Genomic DNA, 23268 nt, shown 5'->3' with positions numbered 1-23268 from the left:
CTTCCTTCTCCTTCAACAAAAACTGTCTTTCTACTTTTGGGGGGATGAGGGAGAGCAGGGTTAGGGTTCTTATAGAAGGGTTCATATAGAAGGTTGAGTTCATCATATACCTAGTGTCATCTCTGGTCCCTGCAAAGTCTCTTTCTCATTCCCCTTTAACCTGTACTCCATTCCCCAACTCCAGAGGCAAACAGTTAAAGGTTTTGAATGAGTTCTTGCAAAATGCATATTATTGTTTTTCACATGCTTGAATTTTTAATTTACGTAAATGGCATATAATTTTTACACTTTCACTCAGCAACGTATTTTTAAGATGTGTCCATGCTGCCACGAGCAATTCTTATTCGGTGCTTTTATTTGTGGCTAAATGCTTTATGGTGTGCATGCACTTACATTTCCCCCCTCCACGCTCCCAACGACACACACCCCATGGCTTCAAACTCCCATCTCCACCAACAGTGCCGCAGCGAACATCCTCAGGTGTGTCTCCTTATGAACCTGTGTGAGAGTTCCCTTCACACACACACGTACACCCCACACTCAGGGAGGAAGTCACGTGCCCACAGTATGCAAATAGTTATTTTGACTAAATAGGGCTAAATTGCTCTCAGCATGGCCGCAACAGTCTAGATTTCACCAACCATGCCTGAGTTTCCCTTGTGCCCACATCCGTGTTAACACTTGGCATTATCCCATTTTCTTTTCTTCTTCTTCTTTTTTTTTGGAAGTCACTGGAATGCTTTTAATTAGTTAGAACTTTAAGTTTTTAAAGGCATAATCAACCAGGTGAGGGGGATAGAGGATATTTCCCAACATTTCTTGTGTAAACTCAAATTTTGGGATCTTCTCTGGAGTAAAACTGGCTCTTCACTGTCTTCCCAAGTTGCAAAAATTCTCTCTCCATCTTTTCCCTCTGTATCCTCTATTCAGTCTTGGCTGCCACAATCAGACAGGTGAAAAGTGTGAAGATTTTTGCATCTGTAGTAGAAATCTTAGCAGCAGACAGCAACTCCCATTTTCTGATTTTTGTCTGGCTAATCGTACTGTCATTTCTTTTTTTTTTTTTTTTTTTTTTTTTGTCCTTTTCGTGACCAGCACTCAGCCAGTGAGTGCACCGGCCATTCCTATATAGGATCCAAACCCGCGGCGGGAGCGTCGCTGCGCTCCCAGTGCCTCACTCTCCCAAGTGCGCCACGGGCTCGGCCCTCGTACTGTCATTTCTACCTGCAAATATCCCCACTGCCATCACTCTGACCCAAGCCCCCATTTCCTTTCACTTTTCCTACTGCATCAGCCAATTCCCTATTCTTCTCCAGCTTCTCTCCCTACTTCCATCTTCCATCTCTATACAATGCAGATGTGCGCATGCCACTCTCCTGCTTAGAATCATTCAGTTCCCAGCCTCTCATCCCCTCACCCCCACCACCTGCTGCTAGGATTGAGTTTGCATCCCTGCAGGGGGCCTACACTTCCCTGATGCTCTGGCCCCCCACCTCCCAGCCCTGTAGCTCATACCCACCCTGTTCCTCACTAGGCTGGCCCATCCTGCTGTAGTTTTAGCTCCTAGAACATGCCACAGCCTCTCTGAGCCTTTGCACATGCTCTTCCCCTCAGCCTGAAACTCCTTTCTCTTTGCCCCTCTACCTTCTTGCCTGGCCAATTTCTGCTCATCCTTCAGGTCTCAACTGAAATATAAGGCTAAGCTAGCTCCCCCCTCCCCACCCAACATTTCCCTCCAATAAGACTAATTTTACTGTATTACTGAGATATTGATATTGTTCTAGGTTTGAATCCCAGTTTGGCCATTGACTAGCTGTGTGACCTTTAGCAAATGTCATACATTCTTTGTCTCCTTTCCTCAGCTGCCATTTCCTTGTACCTGCCCCTGATGAGGATGGTAACAGTAACTGATCCCGGGATCATCATAAGTATCAAATGAGCTAATACACAAAGATGCTTAGAACAGCGACTAGTACTACATAAGTGTTTATTATTATTATGTTCATTACTGCTCTTGAGACGCCTGTTTCTCTGCTGGACTGTAAGTTGTTTGACAGCAGGGACCTAGTGCTATTGGTCAGCAGGGCACCAATGCCCAGCACAGTGCTCAGCGCACAGGAGGCACTCAATTACTGAATGGTGATTGAATGGCTGCATTAACACACGAGTCTGCAGACATGCTGAGAGTCTCCCCAACTGCCAGGCCAATGCACTCTCACTTTCCCCCTCCTTCTCCCAGGCTACATCTGCAAGTGTCACCCACCGTTCTCTGGCAAGCATTGTGAACGAAGGGAGAACTGCACTTCTGCACCCTGCCTGGAAGGTGGAACTTGTGTCTCCTCCCCTGAAGGAGCTTCCTGTAACTGCCCTCACCCATACACAGGAGATAGGTAAGCACAGGAGAGGCCACCTGCCACTGGCTCCTCACCCAGGGTTTGGCACCATTAGGGGATGACCTTTGCACTCTGACCTCTAGAGAGGCCACTGGGCGGCCAGGAGCTGAATGCTCCAGAGACCTAACTTTTCCAACCATCTGCATCAGAAAACTTTGGGAAGAAGGTGCTTATTAAAAAGACAGATTTCCCAAGCCCTGTTCTGAACCTACTGAATCAGACCCATCGGTTGGGGCTCCAGAATCTGCACTTCTAACCAGCTCCTCAGGTGGTTCTGATCTTTGCTGAAGTCTGAAAATGGCCGAAGTTTTATTCTCTTGCTCTGGTCTGTGACTTCCCAGAAAGTGGCCTGGGGAAAATGATTCCACCTGGTATAGGCACTGCTCTGTCTGGAACCCACCACAAGCTGTCTGTGCCTTGCACTGTGCTGGGCTGTAGGGGTTGAAAGGGGAAAAGAATCATTCCCAGAATCCTAGAGGTAAAGAGACTTCAGCAATTATATGGTTTTATTGCTCCCAAACTTGGGAAAAATATAGTTTCCTGGACCCTACCCAAGAATGGGCCTGGATTCTATTTTTCACAAGCTCCCAGAGGACCCCTTGCTATCAGCCTGTATATGAGTCAATGTAGCCCACTCATTCATTTTACAGATGGGGAAACTGAGGCCCAGAGAGGGAAAGGGCTTGCCCACAATTACCCCATGTGTTGATGACCCAAGTCCTTTTTCTCAGCAACTGGCATTTCCTGCCCTACTTCATGCCCTGGTTTGCAGTAGGGAATGCTATCTATTTATCAGATGTGGGGGAGGACACTTCATGGCTGAAAGTGATGTTTGCATTTTAAAAGAGAAACTTGGGGAAGCAACATTTAACACAAAAGGACAAACTGTAGGTGAAATTTCAGACACTGAGAGATGATTTGGACTCAAATGGGAAGGGAGAAACTTTCCCAATATTCCTCAAAAGTGGATAAAGCTAGCCATAGATGTTTCCTAGGAATCTTACACTATGAAATGCCAATCTGAAAAGTCATATGCTTTCAAGCACTTTCTCTGAGCAAGTTGCCCAGTGTAAGGTAGCTGATCTGTGCAGGACCATGTTGAGTTCCTGTGACCTCCTGGTGAAGAACAGCAGGTAACACGGGTGCCTGGTCACAATTGCTAAGCAACTACTGACCTGTATCTGGGACCCTGACATTATTGCTAGAGGACAGTTGGGTGTGCCGGATGCCTCTACTGCAGTAGCATGGTTGGAAATCTGATCTCACTGGTGGAGAGTATATCTGATGCCTACATCTCATGGGTGGAAAATAATGGGCATGCCTAGAGCCCATATCCTAATGGAAACAAATGAGAATATAGCCGAGGCTCATACTTTACTGGTGGAAGATGGAAAGTTCTGATGTTGACACATTTGATAATTGTTTTTGTGTATGTGTATAAAATGGGAGAGGTTAGGCTTGAGGGTGGGTGTCTCTATCCCATAGATCTTTGTAAGATGGGACCCAGAAAGGGCAGTGTAATGACTTGGCCCCCTGACCACTTCTCTGTGCAGGTGTGAAATGGAAGCAAGGGGGTGCTCAGAAGGACACTGCCTGGTCACTCCTGATATCAAAAGTGGGGACTGGGGGCAGCAGGAGTTACTGATCATCGTAGTGGCCATACTGTTCATCATTGTAAGCACTGCCGGGCTTCTCTTCTATTGCCGCCGTTGTAAGTCTCATAAGCCTGTGGCCATGGAGGATCCAGACCTCTTAGCCAGGAGCATTGGCGTTGACACCCAAGCCATGCCTACCATCGAGCTCAACCCCCTGAGCACCAGCTCCTGCAACGACTTGAACCAACCAGAGCCTAGCAAGACCTCAGTTCCAAATGAACTCGTCACTTTCGGACCCAGCTCTAAGCAACGGCCAGTGGTCTGCAGTGTGCCTCCCAGACTCCCACCAGCTGCGATCTCTTCCCACTCTGGCAATGGGTCCATCATCAAGAGAACCTGGTCAGGCGAGAATATGGGTCAGTATAGCCAGAGGCCCTTAGCCTCTGGAATTGATGAAATGGGGTGGTAGACCTAAATACTCCTCTACTTGAGGCACAAGCATTTTTAGCCACCATCCAGTCCCAGTCCCTTGGCATGGGACATGAAGGAATGTGTTCAAGGTCACAGTGCACTAATAGCTGGACTAGATGCTAGGTCTCTCAACTCAGAGTTTGTGGCTCATTCTGCTACACCACAATCCATTCCTCTAAATTCCAAGTCATTCCATAGGATTAGTGTTCACGGCAGAAACGTGTAGACCCTGGATAGGGTTGGGTAGAATTCTCAGAGTGCAAAGGGGACTTATGCACATCTGTGCTTTTCTGGGAAGGGAAAGAGATGCAGTAGTCCAAGCTTCTAGTTGCCCAATCTGGAGGTGCAGCAGCCTTGAGCCAGAGCTGGCTGGCCTAGAGGAGGGCTCAAAAGGGGGGTGAATTTGTAAAGCACTTTACATTGTCTGGCATATTCACCAGTAGTTACAAAGGCATTTTCACTAACTATTTGTTGATAGGGTAACTGGTGCCCTTAAAGATGAACTGACTTGTTCTGACTCATCCAACTAATCAGTATCAGAGACAGGGCTAGCAACAAGTACTCATGGTCCTCTGATTTCCAGGCACATCTCATTTCATCTCTCTCTCTGATAGATGCCATCACACCACCGAGTACAAACAGTGTCTTGTTTCCTTCAAGGAAATGAAACTCACCAGTGGGACTTGGGATGGAGCTGCTGTATCCAGCAGTGGGGGTGGACTGCAGGGACCATTCATATTCCTTCCTTGTTCAATGACCCTGGGATCAGTGGCAGAGATTTGCAAGGTGGGTGGGCTTTGGGTTAAACCTCCGGCCTTGAACTTGCCACCACTGGTTTCTATATATGGACCTAAACTGCCAAAGACAACATGCATAGACAGGCACATACCACCCACTCCTTGAGCCATCCCCCCACATGCTAAGTTATATATAGTAGCTACAGGGCCAGCTGCAACTTTCACCAGGGAGATTCAGAGCTCACCCTATCTTGCTGTTCCATTTCAGTGTACCCTGGTGGAACCACGGTCTGGCCCCCTACCTACTCCAGGAAGGAACGCTGGGAATACCCCTCCTCTGAAGCCACCCAGGGCCCTCTGCCGCCCTCATCTGACTGCCACCCAACCCCAGCCGTGATGCCAGAGCCCACTGCCCTTTATGGGGGGTTCCCCTTCCCCCTGGAGCTGGAAAACAAGCGGGCACCCCTGTCTCCACGTTACAGCAACCAGAACCTGGAAGATCTGATGCCCTCCCGGCCCCCCAGTCCCCGGGATTGCCTGCTTGCCCCCCGTCTCAACGAGTACACGGCCATCAGCTACTACCACTCACAGTTCCGGCAGGGTGGGGGAGGGCCCTGCCCGGCAGAGGGGGGCTACAAGGGGGTGAGTATGCGCCTCAGCCGGGCTGGGCCCTCTTATGCCGACTGCGAGATGGAGGGGGGGCCTCCCTCCAGCCGGGGCCAGCCCCAGGGCCCCGCCAACTATGAGGGCTCCGACATGGTGGAGAGCGATTACGGGAGCTGTGAGGAGGTCATGTTTTAGCTTCCTATTCTCAGGGGAAGGCAGGTGGGAGTCATGTCTCGTAGGGAGTGAGTTGAGTGTGGCTGGGGAAGTAGGAAGGAAGCCCCCATGCCCAGTCCAGGCTGCCACCCCTTAAAATGTGCTCTTCTGGTCCCTCAGCTAGTCCCTGAGGGTAGAGGGAAGTGGAAGGGAGAGCTCCAGAAACAGCACTAGGGCCCCAGGAGAGAGGGGACGCATAGCAGGCACCCTGGAAAATCAGGGACAGCTGACTCCTGGTATGGGCAAAAGACGGCCTGTCTCATTGATTTGCCATCTTTCAGTCCCCAGAGAGGTGGGGCCTGAACCACTGGGCCAGCTTTGCCGGGACAATTTCTTACACCTGCCCACAGCTCCATTCTGGAAGCAGGCAGGCTTGTGCCTGCCAGGCAACCATGACACTCACTACAGAGCCAAGGTCCAGGGTTACTGGACCCTGGAGGGCCACGTCATCCTCCTAAGGGCTGAGAAGTGAGCAGCAGGTGAGCAGGTGTGAGAGTCACCTGTGCACCCTGCCTCATTCGTACTGTCATTGCAAATTTGTCAAGTGTCTGCTCCATGTCAGGTGCTGCACTAGGCACCAGAGGTAGAATGGTGATCAAGGGCTCCAAGGAGCATCACTTGGGCCCCAGTCTCCCAGAGGTGTCCGCTCAGCTAGCCCAGACTCAGAGGAACTTGCTCCGCCTCTTAAAGTCATACGACCTTCTACCAGCCAGGGCCTGCCAGGATCCTGCAAAGCACTGAACTTTCATAGTTAAAGGATTCAGACCTCATGGAACTCTGGGTTCTTCACCCCAAGTTTCCCAGGCACTTTTGGCCAAAGGCAGGAAGGAAATAATTCTTCATTTAAAAAATTCTTAGGCACTTTTCAACCTTGCTGTCTGGATGACTTTCCCCAAAGGGATTTTTCTTCCCTAGACACAAGGAACTCAAAACATTGAGGCAGGTGGAGGCAGGGAGCCGGAAAGTTGAGTGTCCAGGCTGGGTGCCCCGCCTGCTCCTGCCTCCCCATCTCAGATGCCTGCCAGTCAAGTGTTACCCACAGTGACTTAACCCTATGCATGGAGGGTCAGTGTGGGCACCTGTCTACACATGTGGGTGCCCATGTATGGTACGTGTGTACAAATGTGCAGTGTATGTAGCCAGGAGTGGCGGGGACCAGAAGCCACTGTGCCCTCTGGTAGTCTCATCACTCCCCTGCAGTCCCTCCCTCGGTCCACTGCCTTTTCACGTGTGTTGTTTCTGGAGACAAAAGTCAAAAGCAAGAGCAATAGAGACTGTCACCCATGGGGCTGCTGCTTCAGCGAGAGGGAGCTGTGTGGGTGAGAGCGTGTTTGTGTGAGTGGCTTGCAGCTGTGCGTGTGACTGTGAGCGTGAGTGACAGGATGCACAGTTTCATTGGTCATTTGTTTTTTTTTTTTTTTTTAAACAATAAAGTATCTTTTTTACTGTTATTTTCTGTGTCACATAGCCTGTTTGGAGTTGGGTCCCAGGAGGGACACAAGGGTCTACAGGCCAACCTAAGATTCCATGAATTTGGGAGCTGGAAGAGACCCTAGAGATCATCAAGTACAGTGATTCCCAAACCTGGCAAAACTGCTAAAGTAGGTTCCTGAGCCCTGCCCCAGACACACAAAAGAGAACCTCTAGGAAACTATTTGGAAAAAAAGCCTCCAACTCTGATACAACTATCTGTGGTGGTTCAAGCTCCTCAATTAAAAGATGGGCATGTTGAGGCTCTGAGTGCAGAGTTCGCTAACTAACAGGATAGCCAAAGGCCTAGGGACAAGACTCTCCTGCCCTGGCAAGTTCTCTGCACTACATTGCACTGTTGGCGGAGCAGACTTACAATCACAGGTCTTGGGAAGCCAGCTCTCCTGGTGCTCAGAGTCAGCCTGTGGCTGCTACTCCACAGCTCACCCTGAGGCCCAGCTGAATGTGACTTCACCAGGCAACTGTGGAAATGTCAAGACTGGAAAACCCAGAGCCTTCTGTCGAGTTCCTCATCCATTTGGGCAGAGAAGGCACGTCTGTGGGTGATGGAGTTTGAATCTGTTGTCCCCTCCAAAACTCATGTGGAAATTTGATCTCCAATGTGGCAGTGTTGGAAACTGATTGAGTCATGGGAGAAGATCCCTCATGAATGGATTAATGCTCTCCCTGGGGGAGGGGGGATTAATGAGTGAGTTCTCGCTCTATTAGTTCCCGCAAGAGCTCATTGCTTAAAAAGACCCTGGCACCTTCTCTCTCTCTCTCTTGCTTCCTCTCTCTTACTTCCTCTCGCCATGTGATCTGCTTGTACCTGCAGGCTGCCTGACACTTTCCACCATGAGTAGAAGCAGCCTGAGGCCCATGCCAGATGCAGCTGTCCCAGAATCATAAGCCAAATAAACCTCTTTTCCTTATAAACTACCCAGTCTCAGGTATTTCTGTTATAGCAACAGAAACGGACTAAAACAGAAAATTGGTACCAGAAGTGGGGTGTTGCTAAACAGATACCTGGAAATGTGGATGCAGCTTTGGAACTGGGTAATGGGCAAAGGTTGGAGAAGTTTGGAGGACTTAGAAGAAGAGAAAAAGATGAGGGAAAGTTTGGAATGTCTTAGAGACTTACGTGGTGGCGAGCAGAATGCTGATAGAAATGTGGACAGTAAAGGCCATGCAGATGATGAGGTCTCAGATAGAAAAGAGGGACTTATTGGGAATTGGACAAAAGATAACCCTTGCTACACCATAGCAAGGAACCTGGCTGCATTGTGTCCATGCCCTTGGGCTTTGTGGAACTTGGAACTTAAGAGTTGTAAACCAGAGCATTTGGCCAAAGAAATTTCTAAGCAGCAAAGCATTAAGGATGCTGCATGGCTACTTCTAACAGCCTACTCTGAGTTATGGCAGCAAAGGCATAATATAAAGCCAGAATTTAAAAGGGAAGCAGAGCGTAAAGTTTTGGAAAATTTGCAGCCTGGCCATGTGGTAGAGAAGTGGAGAGCAGGAGAAAAATGCAAGGGTGAAAGTGATAAACTGTTTGCTAAAGACATTATCTTGGCAGTGAGGCAGCCAGATGCTAAGAACCAGGACAATGGAAAAAATGCCCTGCAGGCATTTGAGAACTCTGGAAGGGTGCCCCACCCATCACAGACCCTGAGGCCTAGAAGGACTGAGTTATCCTGGAGGACAGACCTGGCGCACAGCTTCCCTTGGGAACCTGCTCCCTGCGTCCCAGCTGCTTGGGCTGGAGCAGCCCCAAGTATAGTCCATGCAGCAGCTCTGGAGAGTAGAATCCTGAAACCTCAGTGGCGTCCATGTTGTGTTAAGTCTGCAGACTGGCAGGACGTGAGAGCAGTGGAGGCGTGGCAGCCTCCACCCAGATTCCAGAGGATGTATGGAAAAGCCTGGGGGCCCAGGCAGAGACCTGCTGCAGGGGCAGAGCCACTACTGAGGCCATCTACTAGAGCAATGCCAAGCAGGAAAGTGGGGTTGGAGCCCCCAGAGGGAGCCCCCACCAGGGAAATGTCTAGTAGAGCCAAGGCCACAGGACCACCATGGAAACCCCAGACTTATGGAACTACCAGAGTGGGACACCGGCCTGGAAAAGTTGCAGGCACCAGTGCAGCCCACTGGGCTGTACCTGGCAGAGCTGTGGGAATGAGGCTGCCTGATGCTTTGGTGGCCCAGATGCCTAGTTGTGACCAGGATGCAGGACTTGGAGTCAAAGAACATTATTTTGGAGCTTTAAGACATAATGTCTGCCCTTCTGGGTTTTGGACTTGTTTGCGGCCTGTTTCTCCTTTCTTCTGGCCTATTCTTTCCTTTTGGAATGGGAATGTGTACCCAATGTCTGTTCCACCGTTGTATCTTGGCAGTAGATAAATTTGGTTTTTTCAGGTTCACAGGTAGAAGGACTTTTGCTTTTGGTCTCAGATGAGACTTTGGACTTTTAGGTTGGTGCTGGAGCAAGCTAAGACTTTTCGGACTGTTGGGATAGAATGATTGTATTTTGTATGTAAGAGTGACATAAGTTTTGGGGGGCCAGGGGCGAAATGATGGAGTTTGGATCTGTTGTCCCCTCCAGAACTCATGTGGAAATTTGATCTCCAATGTGGCAGTGTTGGAAACTGATTGAGTCATGGGAGCAGATCCCTCATGAATGGATTAATGCTCTCCCTGGGGGAGGGGGGATTAATGAGTGAGTTCTCGCTCTATTAGTTCCTGCGAGAGCTTATTGCTTAAAAAGACCCTGGCACCTTCTCTCTCTCTCTCTTGCTTCTTCTCTCTTGCTTCCTCTCATCATGTGATCTGCTTGTACCCGCCAGCTGCCTGCCACTTTTCTGCCATGAGTAGAAGCAGTCTGAGGCCCATGCCAGATGCAGCTGTCCCAGAATCGTAAGCCAAATAAATCTCTTTTCCTTATAAATTACCCAGTCTCAGGTATTTCTGTTATAGCAACACAAACGGACTAAAACAGTGGGAGACACCACAGCAGGCTGTGGCTCTGGGGTTGAATGGGCTTGATTCCAAACCCAGCTCTGTCACATAGTAACTAGGTGGCCTGTTGAGCAGGTATGACTTAGCCTCTCATTTTTTTTTTTACGACCTTATTTTTTAAAGCCATTTTAGGTTCAGCAAAATTAAGCAGAAAGACAGAGATTTCCCATATACCCACCCCCCTCACACATGCACAGCCTCCCCTATTATCAACATCCTCCACCAGAGTGGTGCATTTTTTACAATGGATGAACCTACGCTGACACATCATTATCACCCAGGGTCCATAGTTTTCATGAGGGTTCACTCTTGGTGCTGTGCATTCTATGGGTTTGGACAAATGTATAATGACACGAATCCACCATCATCGTATACAGAGCAGTTTCCCTGCCCTAAGAATCCTCTGTGCTCTGCCGATTTACCCTTCCACCCCCCAACCCCTGGCAACCACTGATCTTTTTAATGTCTCTATAGTTTTGCTTTTTCCAGAACGTCATATAGGTAGAATCGTACAGTTTGTAACCTTTTCAGACTGGCTTCTTTCACTTAGTAATATGTATTTAAGTTTCCTCCATGTTTTTCATGGCTTTATAGCCCATTTCTTTTTAGTGCTGAATAATATCCCATTGTCCAAAAGTACCACAGTTTATTTATCCATTCACCTCCTGAAGGACATTTCAGTTGGTTTCAAGTTTCGGCAGTTATGAATAAAGCCACTGTAAACATCTGTGTGCAGGTTTTTGTGTGGACATAAGTTTTCAGTTCCTTAGGGTAAATACCAAGGAGCTTGCCCTGGATCATATGGTGAGAGTATGTTTAGTGTTACAGGAAACCACCAAACTGTCTTCCAGAATGTCTGTACCATTTTGCCTTCCCAGCAGCAGTGAGCAAGAGGTCTTGCTGTCACACAGCTCCACCAGTACTTGGTGCTGTCATTGTCCTGGATTTGGGTCATTCTAATAGCTGTGTAGTAGTGCCTCAGTGCTCTTATTTGCAAAATTACCTGATGACAAATGATGTGGAACATCTTTTCATATGTCTATTTGCCATCTGTTTATCTCCTTAAGTGAGATGGCTGTTACAGTGTTTGGCCCATTTTTAAATCAGGTTGTGTGTTTCCTTGTTGTTGAATTTAAAGAGTTCTTCGTATACTTTAGATAACATTCCTTTACCAGATGTGTCTTTTGCAAATATTTTCTCCCATTCTCTGGCTCGTCTTTTCATTCCCTTGGCAGTGTCTTTTGCAGAGCAGAAAGTTTTAATTTTAATGAAATCCAGCTAATAGATTTTTTCTTTCATGGATTGTGCCTCTGGTGCTGTATGTAAAAACTCATCGCCAAACCCAAGGTCATCTAGATTCTCTCCTATGTTATCTTCTAGGAGTTTTATAGTTTTGCATTTTACATTTAGGTCTGTGGTCTATTGGGGGTTAATTTTTGTGAAGGATGTAAGGTCTGAGTCAAGATTCATTTTTGCATGTGGATGTCCAGTTGTTCCAGCACCATTTGTTGAAAAGACCATCTTTTCCTTTGCTCCTTTGTCAAAGTTCAGTTGGGCCTCTCATTTTTCAGTAAAATGAAGACAGTAAATAATAATCATAATAGCTACCTCATAATATTATTGTGAGGAATAAATGTGAATGTAAAGAGCTTATTGAAGCATAAAAAATAAATGGTGGTCATTGTAATAGGAAATATAGATAGGATTAACTTATTAGGAAATATAGCAGGATTGTGCAGGAAATTACAAATAATCCAGTCCAATGTTGCCCAAATATCCATTGTTTTGCTTACCACTTTGATGATTTTTGCCCTCATAGAATACCACTTGTACTATTATCTACTTGATCATTTTCTTTAAGTATAAATTTTTTAAAAATATTTTTATTCATCTTAAAATGATAATAGCCATTAATGAAAGGATTTGAGAGTTACTATTTTTTCTTACACAAATGAAAATACGTAACTATTGAGATTTTTAAAAATGACTGTCCAGGGTCCCCCTAATCATCTTTGGGAAACTGATCTGGTCATCCTCGTCATTCCTGATGTTTCTCACCCCAGTCCCACAGAGAAGGGGTTTGTCTGAGTTCCCACAGCCAGAATTTCACACAGATAAGACCCACACTCAGGGGCTCTCTGCACAGCACCACCCTGCATCGCCTTCCCCAGGACGGGTGACTCGCTCTCTACCCAGCCCACCTATCCTTCCCTCCCACAATCACCTCCTTCCCTTTGTCCTCCTGAGCCTGCATCTTCTCAGATCAGCCACCAGAGGGTGCTCTGGGATAAAGACCCAGCTTACTGAGCCCAGGAAGACCAAAGGTTTTCAGGGAAATCTTCCCGTCTCAAGCCACTGGGCCTCTGATTCCAAATGCCCTGAGTCTGACACAGCAGGCAGATTTTACAGTTCACCACAACAACCCTCACTACTATCAGCCCCCAGCCATCTCACCTCTGCAGCCACCTCTTACTGAGCTATGTGTCAGGTGCTGTGCAAACACTTAGCATGTCTTATCTCACTTAACCCCTACAAAAGCCTCACAAGATAGGTACTATCAATCATCTCCGTTTACAGATGGAGGAACCAAGAAATTAAGTAGCTTGTAACTTCTGTTAGTAGCTTAAATAAGTGAAGCCACTGAGTTCATGAGTGGACAGGGTTGGGATTCCAAACCAGGACTGCCTGACTCCAGATCTATGCCTTACATTTGGGGTCATGAAACAAATTACAAATACAGGACACCAGAGGACTGCTGGGGAGCAGGAAGTGTGACTTGAAGGGCTGCGTTCAGTGCAAGCCATGAACACCGCTCTAATTCTAGGTGGCATTAATACAGCCAGAGTGGCCAGCTTTGGGGAGGTGGGAGTCTGCTCAACTCCAGGCCTCTCCTGTAACCCTGCTTCCAGTTTGGGGGCCAGACCTTAAGAGTGACACAGCAACTGTGGGTGCTGCCAAGGGAGAGCAGCCTGGGAGGGAGGACTGACCACCGTGTCCTGGGAAGAACAGCTTCAGGATGAGGAGAAGGCAGCTTCCACAGGGAGGGAAAGGCTACTGGAACTCCCCAGGACAGTGAAGCTGCTCCCTTCAGGTGCCAGAGGAGCAAAGGGAGTTAGCACAGTTGTCATCACACGTGTGTTTCTCAAGGCTTTATAGAAAGGTCAGGTGTGTTTTCCAGAAATCACAGCAGTGCTCTGGAGGGACACACGTGAGTTCTTGGAGGGAGGCCTGAAGCCATGGCTAGAACCCCGAAAAAGTGAGTACCTGGGGTGGGCGAAAGGGAGGGCCAAAGGCCTTGGGGGAAAACTGCTGTCTTTTGGACTGAAGACTATGGAGATTCTAAAAGAGTGAAAGGGGGAAATTTTTTAAAAGATACAATATGTGACATTTTAACATGTGGAGTGACTTGCCCAAGGCCCACAGCTAGTTCAGTATAGAACGGCCAATCTTTTTACAACTTGATGAACTGGTGAGCTCCCAACCTGCAAAGGTGCTGGCCCAGGTGCTGATCAATAGCCCAAGTTGCACTGTCTAAGGACAGATCTTGGCGTCCTCAGGCAGCCTCTGCCTGCTCCATCTTGAGGAGAGGCACCAGCTCTTTCACTAAATGAAGAGCAGGAACTTCCTCAGGGATCAGGCTGGAGAAAGACCACCTTTAGGATTTTCTCAAAATTCCTCAATAAATCCACAGGGTCCAAACAAGGAAAGTGCGTGGTTAGATTGATACAAAACTCATAATATAGTGATGTCAACTCCTGACCAGGTCAGGGCATCATTTGCTACTGACAGAGACTATGCTGAACTTAGTAACCAGCCAGTTCCAGATATATGATTAGCCCCATGTGCAGGCAGTGGGAAGAGAGCCAATCTGACTTGGTCAGTGCCCTCAAGAAGCTCATAATCTAGGGAAAGTGGCCATGTAATCACACCTCTCCAGCCCAGGCAGGTATGCAGCTAACCAGAGAAGGAACATCACAGCATTGCTGAGGAGGGAGTCATAAACTCTGACTGGCCTGGTCAGAGAAGATTCCAGAGAGGAGCAGCCATCTGAGCTGGGTCTTAATGTTGAACTTCAGATTTAGCACAGAAAGAAGGACCACCTGGGTTAAGGGAACAACCCATGGTGAAGTCCTCAAGGTATTAAGTACTTGGGCAATAGTGGGTAGTTCTCATGGGTGGGAATGGGGGGCTTATTTGAGGGACCTTCAAAAAGTTCGTGGATCTTTTAATTCTATTTTCCCACACACTTTATGAAGACCCTTGCAGAAGGCAGGCCAGCAAAGCAGGCAGGGTCAGAATGTGGGATATCTTAGCTACCCAGACTAGGGCTTGCAAATTCACTGTGTTCACTGAAGGGGGTGAGGTAAAAAAATGATAGGATCAGGTCGCAGGCAAGGTGATCCCAGGGGCAAAGATGTGAGACTTGAAGTCACACAGACCTGGCTTCACCACTTAGAAAACATGTGACCTTGGGCAAGTTATTTAACCTTTTATGTTTCAGTTTGCCAAGTGGGATTACCAGCTCTTTCCCTCACAGGACTTGAGTATTAAAGGAAGTAACATAGGTAAAGTGCTTAGCATAGTTGGCATAGTAAATGACCAAAAGCTGTTAGATATTTTACCATTACTATTAAAAAAGCAAATATTTGTGTAGTACCCATATCCACACATTTACCTTTGTTCCATGGCCAACATAAAAGGACATCCCAGCTAAAGGAAGGTGGGGACTAGGAGCTAAATGTACTAAGGCATTGGTTCTCAACATGGCAGGGGGGCGATTTCCACTCACCCCACCCTCCTCACCCCTGCCAAGGGGATATTTGGCAATTTCTGGAGATGTTTTTGGGTATCAATATCCTGGCTGCAACTGGCATCTAGTGAGAAGAGGCCAGAGATGCTGTTAAACCTCCTACAATGCACAGGAAAGCCCCCACAACAAAGTTACCCGGCCCCAAATATCAATAATAGCAAGGTTAAGAAATTGTGTCCTAAAAAAATACACACAGCCTTTATATGACACCATAGCAGCTGGGTATCCAGGCTCTGACAAAAGTATGCTAATGCCAAAAATAGCAGTTACAGCATATGGTTTTGCACATTTATAAAAAGACACCATTCTGGATTCTATATCTGTCAGAATAAATATGAGGGTGAGGAAAAAACAAAAGACAATCTAACAATGTATAAAAAGAATAATTTTCATACCAAGTAGGATTTATTCCAGGTAACTAAGGCTGGTTCAATATTCAAAAATCAATGTAATCCACCATACCAACAGGTGAAAAAAGATAAATTATATAATCATATCAATTGATGTAGAAAAAGTATTTGACAAAATTTAACACCCATTCACAATAAAAAAAAATTATCTCAGTATAGGAACAGCAGGAAACTTCTATAAAAATCTTACAGCTTACATCATACTAAAAGCAAAAGACTGAATGCTTTCCCTGTAATATCAGGGACAAGATAAGATGTTCATTCTCACCACTGTTTTCCAACATAGTACCGGAAGCTGTAACCATTGCAATAAGGCAAAGAAGAAAGAAGGGGAGGGAGGAAAGGTGTACAAATTGGAAAAGAAGAAATACAACTATCTCTATTTGCAGACAACATGGTTGTCCACAAAGAAAATCCCAAGAAATCTAATAAAAAACTCAGAATTATTGAATAAAGAAAGGTCACAGAATATAAAATTAACACACAAAAATCAACTGCATTTCTATATATGACCAATGAACATGCAGAAACTGAAATTTTAAAAAAAACACATTACCATTTACAACTGCTCCAAAGAAAATTAAATACATAGGTATAAATCTAACAAAACACAAGATCTGACAATTGCTTAAGATAAAAAAATAGTGACAACACCAAATGCTGACATCTTCATCTGTTTTCTGCTGCTATAACAGAATATCACAGATAGGTTTATTTACAAACAACAGCAGTTTATTTGGCTCACGGTTCTGGAGGCTGGGAAGTCCAACAGCATGGCACCAGCATCCGGTGAGGGCCTTTGTGCTGTGTCATCCCATCGTTGAGGGCAAAAGAGAGCACGCAAAACAGAAATGAAATCTGGCCAAACTCATCCTTTTTCTTAGGAACCCATTCCCATGATAACTCACTCCTGTGGTAACAACGTTAATCCATTCACTAGGGCACAGCTCTCATGAACTAATCACCTTTCAACATTGTTACCATGGCAATTAAATTTCAGCATGAGTTTGGGAGGGGATATTCAAACCATAGCAGCTGGCAAGGATCCAGAGAAAATGGATCACTCATACTTGCACATTGCTGGTGGAAATGTAAAATGGTACAGCCACTCTAGAAAATGGTTGAAAGTTCCTTCTAAAACTAAAAATGGACTTACCATACAACTCAGCAATTGCACTCTTGGGCATGTATCCCAGAGAAATATAAATGTATTTTCATGCAGAGATATTCTCATCAGCTTTATTTGTAATAGCCAAACCTGAAAACTATGCAAATTCTCTTCAACGGTTAAAAGGTTAGACATCAGTACCATGAAATGCTACTCAACAATAAAAAGGAACAAACTATTGACACATGCAACAACTTGGATAAACATCAAGGAAATTATACTGAGTGAAAGAAGGCAATCTCAAAAGGATACAAACAGCATAATTCAGTTTATATAACATTTATGAAATAGCATAATTAGAGAGACGAAGAACAGGTTAGTGGCTGCCAGGGGTTAGGGATGTGGAGGAGCAAAGGGAGTGTGTCTATAAATGGGTAGCCTGCAGGAGGCTTGTGATGATGGTACAGCTAGGCATCTTGACTGTGGTGGCAGTGTACACGAAGCTACACATGATAAAACTGCATACAGCTATACACACACACACAAATGAGAGCACGTATAACTGGAGAAATCTGCATGAGCTCTGTGGATTGTGCCAAGGACAATTTCCTGGTTTGATAATGTACTATATTTATCCAAGATGTTAACACTGGGAAGACCGGGTGAAGGGTGCACCAGACCTCCCTGTATGTTTCTTTGCACCTTCTTGTGAATCTAGATACTTGATGGTTCCTTTTACATGACACTCTAGAAAAGGTGAAACTGAAGAGAGAAAAAACAGATCAGTGGTTGTCAAGGGCTGAGTGGCGTGGGAATGAGATTGATTGCAGAGGGACACAAAGGAACTTTTTGGAGTAAAGGAAACACTCTATATCTTGATTGAGATGGTGGTCAGATGACTGCATGTAAAAGGCATGGAACTGCACACTTGAAAAACAGATGAATTTTATTATTTGTAAACATACATATAATTTTTTTAAAAAGAAGCGAGAGACCAATGGCCAAGGGTCTCATAAAATACACCCATTAAAGACAGTTTCTTAGCATGGCATCTGCAGTGAGCTGAGTGTGAGGAAGCAGCCTGCCTAGTCACGGGCCCGTCCACTGTCACTCCAGCAGTGCAGTGGACTTACCTGGAGGGCCCAGCTATCGGGAAGGAGAGACTTCAGCCACCAGGTATGAATGTGAGGAGGAATAAAAAACATCTGACGAGGCAGACAACTCACAAAAAGTTGAGTGCTCTGCACAATAGAAGTGAGCAAGGTACGAACATAATGAATGAATGCATAGCCAAACAAGTAGAACTCCTTCTGAGCCTCGGTTTTCCTCAAGTCAGCTAACATTTCAGAAAATGTTTCCTTAAGCCCTTCACGCTTACGACACATGGCACTTTACAACATTCTCTCTAACCCTCAAAGCAATCCCTCAAGGTGGACCTCCCTCCTGCAACTGCAGCAAAGAGGGCTAGACAGCTGGTGCCTTAGGAAGTCTTGGGTTCTGGAACTAGACGGCTTGCATGTGTATCCCATGCCTGCCACTTACTGGTTGGTGGCCTGGAATAGTCTGAATCCCATTGACCTTCCAGTTGCAGAAATAATACAGATAATGAAAATGGTCATAATACACTCCCCACCTCTCTCTCTTTGCAAAGTGTTATACTTTAATAGTGTTCCTTGAAGGCTCTGCTTTTAAACACATTTAATTCAGTAACCAAAAAAATTAGTTTTCTAATCATTTAAGGGACAGCTCAGATGGCCCTACTATTCCTCTTACATGTAACAAAAACAGGAGAGTCACCTCTTCCACTGTCCTGTCCTGAAATCAATCTCCACATTTTGAGAAAGTTGGGTGTTACCTGTTGTGTCACAGTTCTTTAGAGAAACAGAACCAGCAGGATATATATACACACACACAACATATATGTATATATGTATACGTACACACCCACGCACAGTAATTCCAAGGGCTGGCTTATGTGATTGTGAGGGACTGGCATGTCCAAAATTCACAGGGCAGGCCAATAGGCTGGAAACTCTCATGCAGGACCTGATGCTGCAGTCTTGAGGCAGAATTTCTTCCTTAGGGAAACTTCAGTTTTGCTCTAAAGGACTTTCAACTGATGGTATGTGGCCCTCCCACCATATGGAGGATAATCTTTTTTACTTTAAGGCAACTGATAGTAGAAGTTAACCACATTTACAACATATCTTCACAGCAACACCTAGATTCGTGTTTAATTGAACAACCAAGTTGACACTTAAAACTGACCATCACACCTGTTATGTAGTGTAGGGTCATCTGATAGCACAGAGAGGGTTGACAACTCTTATTCAAGTTTTCAAGAGAAGCAGGAGATTTAGGGACCACATTGTCTAACAACGACAACAACAAATTCCTGGTCCCTTTTGGGGGGCACCTCTCAATGTCATGGATGGTTCTAGTGTTTGCACTAGCTCTTGTATGAACTCTGTGGCATAAGTTAGAAAACATTTTAACCCTAAGATCTAGTAAAGGGATATGAGTGATGTAAAAAGAAAGAGAAGGTATGAAAACAATAACACAGACTTCAAGCTCTCAAAAATAAAAAATAAAATTCATTTACTGAAAAGAAAAATTTTAACACATGATCTATGTGCAGAACCCAAAACAAGATCTTCTACAAGCTCTGGAACAATCCACATCTCTCCATCATGCTGGAAATGTACACGCATGCAGGCACATAACATACACAGTACTGTGTGGTTATTACGGCCTGTTGTCAGACATTTATTCCTCTCATTCACGTCCGTGGACATGCTTTACAATCGAAGCATTTTATTGTTCACTAAAACAAAATAGCTTCCCCACCATCACCTTGGTTTAAACCAAAGAATACAGTGAACGGCAGGCACCCTCCACCCTCATTTTCCACCTCCCTTACCCTGACAACCTCAGCACTGTTTATGTCCTCTGGCCAGGGAATGACTCAGTGGTACACAGGAAAGGGAAGAAACCTATTGGGCTGATGCGGTCACAGCAGCACTAATTGTCTGAAGATACTGACCCTGATTTCAAAGACAAGCCGCACTCTTTCCCCTAGAGGTCTTGGATATCTGTAGTTTGGAAAGCTAAGTTCTAAGGCAGACTTGAAACTGACCTCCTCATCTCCAAGTCCTGCCACTTGTGCTGTGTCTCCTCTTCGAGGAAACAGTATTGTACTCCCACCAGGGGCCGATGCGAGACCTGCTTCAACATCTGATCAACTGGACTAAAACCCACTAATACAGACCCCCTTGCTGGGAGCAGGGAAGTGAGAGCTGCAAACATGAATAAATTGAGATTGTGCACTTCCAAAATCATGAGGTGAACATGTAGTGTTAAACAGAGATGATATTCTAGGAAGGGAGAAATTTGAGAAGAAAAATTAAGACAAGAAAATAGGGAGGGGGAAAATGAGCTTTCTAATGTACTGTTTGGGACCAACACTTTAAGACTATTGATAAAACTGCAAATTTGGGGGCCGGCTGGTTAGCACACTTGATAGAACATGGTGCTGATAACACCAAGATCTACTTGCAGAAAAGGAAGGACGTCCCCTCACTGCCAACTTCTCCTGGCTGACCCTGTACTAGACACCTAAGAGTCGTACAACTGCACAGCCAGGAAGGTCCTCTAGCTGGATCCACCTTGCCTGGGCTTCTAAAGTGGCCACACAATCAGCTGTCAATGCAGCAAGAGCACAGGAAAGAGATCAAAGGGCAGAGGCCATGCCAAATTAGCTTCCAGAAACCCCAGAGCCAGAGCCAGCTTCTACACACCATATTCTTGGGGCCAGGGACCTTGAAGCAAGAGCCTGCATTTTGCTAAGAGAGGCTGAGGACCTCAGTATTCTGTCATCCAGTCCTCAGGTCAACATCACAGTCCCAATCTCAGAAGTCACCTGGACAGGACTGCCTCTAGCAGTTCCGAGTGCACAGATGCCTCCAGCGAGGAGGCCGTGGCAGGACACACACCTGGCCCCCTTCCATTGGCGTGTACCTTATTGAAAACAACTCTCAGTACTGCTGTGAGATGACAGCTAGGTAACAGCTGGGCTGCCAGAGCCCAAGCTTGCTAACAGTTTCTGGGCCCACTTTGGTAAAGTCTAAGCCTGAGACTCCAGAGGGCAGGGCCTCTGCTAATCCCAGCTAGAACTTTGGTCACATAGGCACCTGTTAGAGACCACAAAGGAGCAGAAGGGGTGGGTGAAAAGTGTCACTCTCCTAAGGGAGGACAAGTCAATGATGGTGACATCTTCCTAAGTTGATGAACTATTATCAGGTAGGTTAGAAGCCACTGCAATGAGAGAGTCCACTTTTCCTGTCCCTTCCCCTTCAGTTTGGCTCCACTGGCTTTGGAATGGATGAGAAAGAAAAAAAGCTGGGGCTGTGAGGGTAGGTCACAGCCCTTACCAGCTTTGGTGAAACGCAAAAACAAAACTCCTGATAAATGTTTGCTGCTCTCCTGTAACCAACGTTCAGGGCAAACCGTATCTCCCGGTGAGCAAGAGCCTGATGACAGGAGTGGAGGAGACAAGAAATCTGCTGGGTTACACACATACAAACACACGCATGCACACCCGCACAGCTGACACAATGGGAGGTAATGAATGGCCTTCTGAAATACTCCTCTCATGCCAAGAGGGAAGTAGAGGCAACTCAAAGCCAGGCAATGTATCTTTCTTTGCCTTCTCTGAAGTTTGCTCCCGAATCTGAAGGCTGAGCTTGAGATGAGCCAAACCTGAGGCTGCTTGTGATACTCAGGGAGGCACCCTGGGCAAAGAACAGGGGTCATGATTAGTGTTCAGTGGTCCCTTTCGAAGTCCAGGTCCTGGAGGCAGCATGGGGCAGGCACTGGCTCTGCCCCAGCTCCCAGTGATTGTAAACAGCCGAGCACCGCACGTAGTGTCAGACCAGCTGTGTCAAGTCTATGAACTTAAACTCTGTGCACACTGACCTCAGTTTCTCATCCCTAGCAATGAAGTGGGTGCCTTCCTGGCAGGATGGCAACCGAATACTGCCACTCCTTCTGCTTGTTGGGGGCCGAGGGTGGAAGATGGCCTGAATGTACAAAGCAACCATTTTAGGCCTCCCTTGGCAGAAGCACAGCCCACTAGGAAATCCTTCCCCTAGGCCTGGTGCAGCAAATATTTCCTGAGTACTTCAATATCTTTTCAGTATGAAATCAGGTTGGTCAATGTGAGGTAAAATCCATGCCTCCCCACAGAGGTACACACTTAGATGATTCTGATTAAAACCTTCAGGGCACTCAGCCAAGACTGCGGAGGACCTAAGCAGACAGTTCCTGGGGCAAGTTCATTTTCCGCAGGAGACGCTGAGTGAAAGGTTACTAAGGAAGAAGCAACTCATTATAACCCCAGATCTAGAGACAAAGTCTAAAAACAAAAATCTAATCTTAAATAAAATATAAATATCTTCCATTTAGGCAGCACTTGATATCTTTCAAGAGCTGAAGCAATTAAGAATACAGTGTTGTGACCCACACTGAGGAATTCAGAGAAGAAAAGGTGTTGCCCTCGGGGTCACAGGAAGCCAGAGAGTAAAGATTACAAACTTCAGCTTTGGGGACTGGTTTTAAACTACTAGGTAGGTCCAGACACTCCCTGGAGACCTGACTAGGTAGGAGAATATTGAGGTACAACATTTGGGAGGAAGATGAAGAGGAGGCCAAGCTTTATAAAGAGGGAGAGCTCCCACTTATGTAATCTAGCCTGGCCCAGGAAAGGAGAAAACTTGAGGTGGGGGACACTAAAAGTTTTAAATAAAGTAAGCTGTGCAACAGGAATAATTTGGGTGAGGTGGGCCAGAAGGAGGGAGGCAGGTGATAAGGGAGAAGGCATGGTGAGGGAAAGACTTGAAAAGTTCTGGGTTAAAATAAGTACAAATGCGCAGTGAAAGCACTGCTACTGGTGGCACCTGCCATGTCTGCTACCCACCCTCTCACCTGCCCTCAGCCTCACCCAGCCCAGCGGACCCAGCTGCTAGATAGCGGGGTTCCCAGACAACAACCTGCCTCTCCCCGGAGCCTAGACCATACCTGAAGCTCTGGGGCCAAGTACTGGGGGGACACACAGGGGTGGGGTGGGCAGGTGCAGAGAATGCCCAGATCACGACACAACAAAGGCACTGGTGGAGTTGATGAAGATGGGAGTTTGGCTTGGCTGGATCAGCTCATAGAGGGCCTCATAGGTCCCCACCACAAAGCCCACGAAGCCCAGGATGCTGATCAGGGCGTCCTTGGCGATGGTGAGGGGGCTCATGCCCTCCGAGTAGTAGGTGGTAATCTCCAGGAGGGGTGGGATGATGAGGGCCAGGGCGCTGCTGCTCACGGAGCCCACCAGGGAGATGACCAGGTCCAGGCGGGGGATGAGGATGGCCAAGATGCCTGCAGGGAGAGAGGACATG

The 23268-nt window shown here is 46.6% G+C and overlaps 2 protein-coding genes across 5 annotated transcripts in view; one reads left to right on the top strand and one right to left on the bottom strand.

Moving 5' to 3' along the window:
* FAT2 (FAT atypical cadherin 2) overlaps positions 1 to 6471 on the top strand; it is a 60095-nt gene extending 53624 nt beyond the window's left edge. Inside the window, exons 21-23 of the mRNA XM_063085402.1 lie at positions 2240 to 2390; positions 3947 to 4404; positions 5465 to 6471. Of these exons, the coding sequence (XP_062941472.1) occupies positions 2240 to 2390; positions 3947 to 4404; positions 5465 to 5997 (1142 nt within the window). The 3' untranslated portion in view covers positions 5998 to 6471. The remainder of the gene's footprint in view (positions 1 to 2239; positions 2391 to 3946; positions 4405 to 5464) is intronic.
* The window catches only part of SLC36A1 (solute carrier family 36 member 1), a 69808-nt gene that overhangs the window by 10783 nt on the left and 35757 nt on the right, over positions 1 to 23268 (bottom strand). For 2 of the 4 annotated variants that reach the window (XM_063085403.1, XM_063085404.1), the window contains 2 exons: positions 22901 to 23248; positions 21866 to 21903 (listed from right to left, as the gene is read on the bottom strand). The exons of 1 other annotated variant lie outside the window; for it this stretch is intronic. In XM_063085403.1, coding sequence (XP_062941473.1) covers positions 22971 to 23248 — 278 coding nt within the window. In that variant the 3' untranslated portion in view covers positions 21866 to 21903; positions 22901 to 22970. Of the gene's footprint in view, positions 1 to 862; positions 937 to 21865; positions 21904 to 22900; positions 23249 to 23268 lie in introns of those variants that run through there. One more of the 4 variants, XM_063085406.1, reaches the window with a different exon arrangement.

This window comes from Cynocephalus volans, chromosome 2 (assembly GCF_027409185.1).
Source record: "Cynocephalus volans isolate mCynVol1 chromosome 2, mCynVol1.pri, whole genome shotgun sequence".
Classification (NCBI taxonomy): Eukaryota; Metazoa; Chordata; class Mammalia; order Dermoptera; family Cynocephalidae; genus Cynocephalus; species Cynocephalus volans.
The sequence above is the reverse complement of the archived record's forward strand: the minus strand, read 5'-3'. Positions and strand labels throughout refer to the sequence as shown.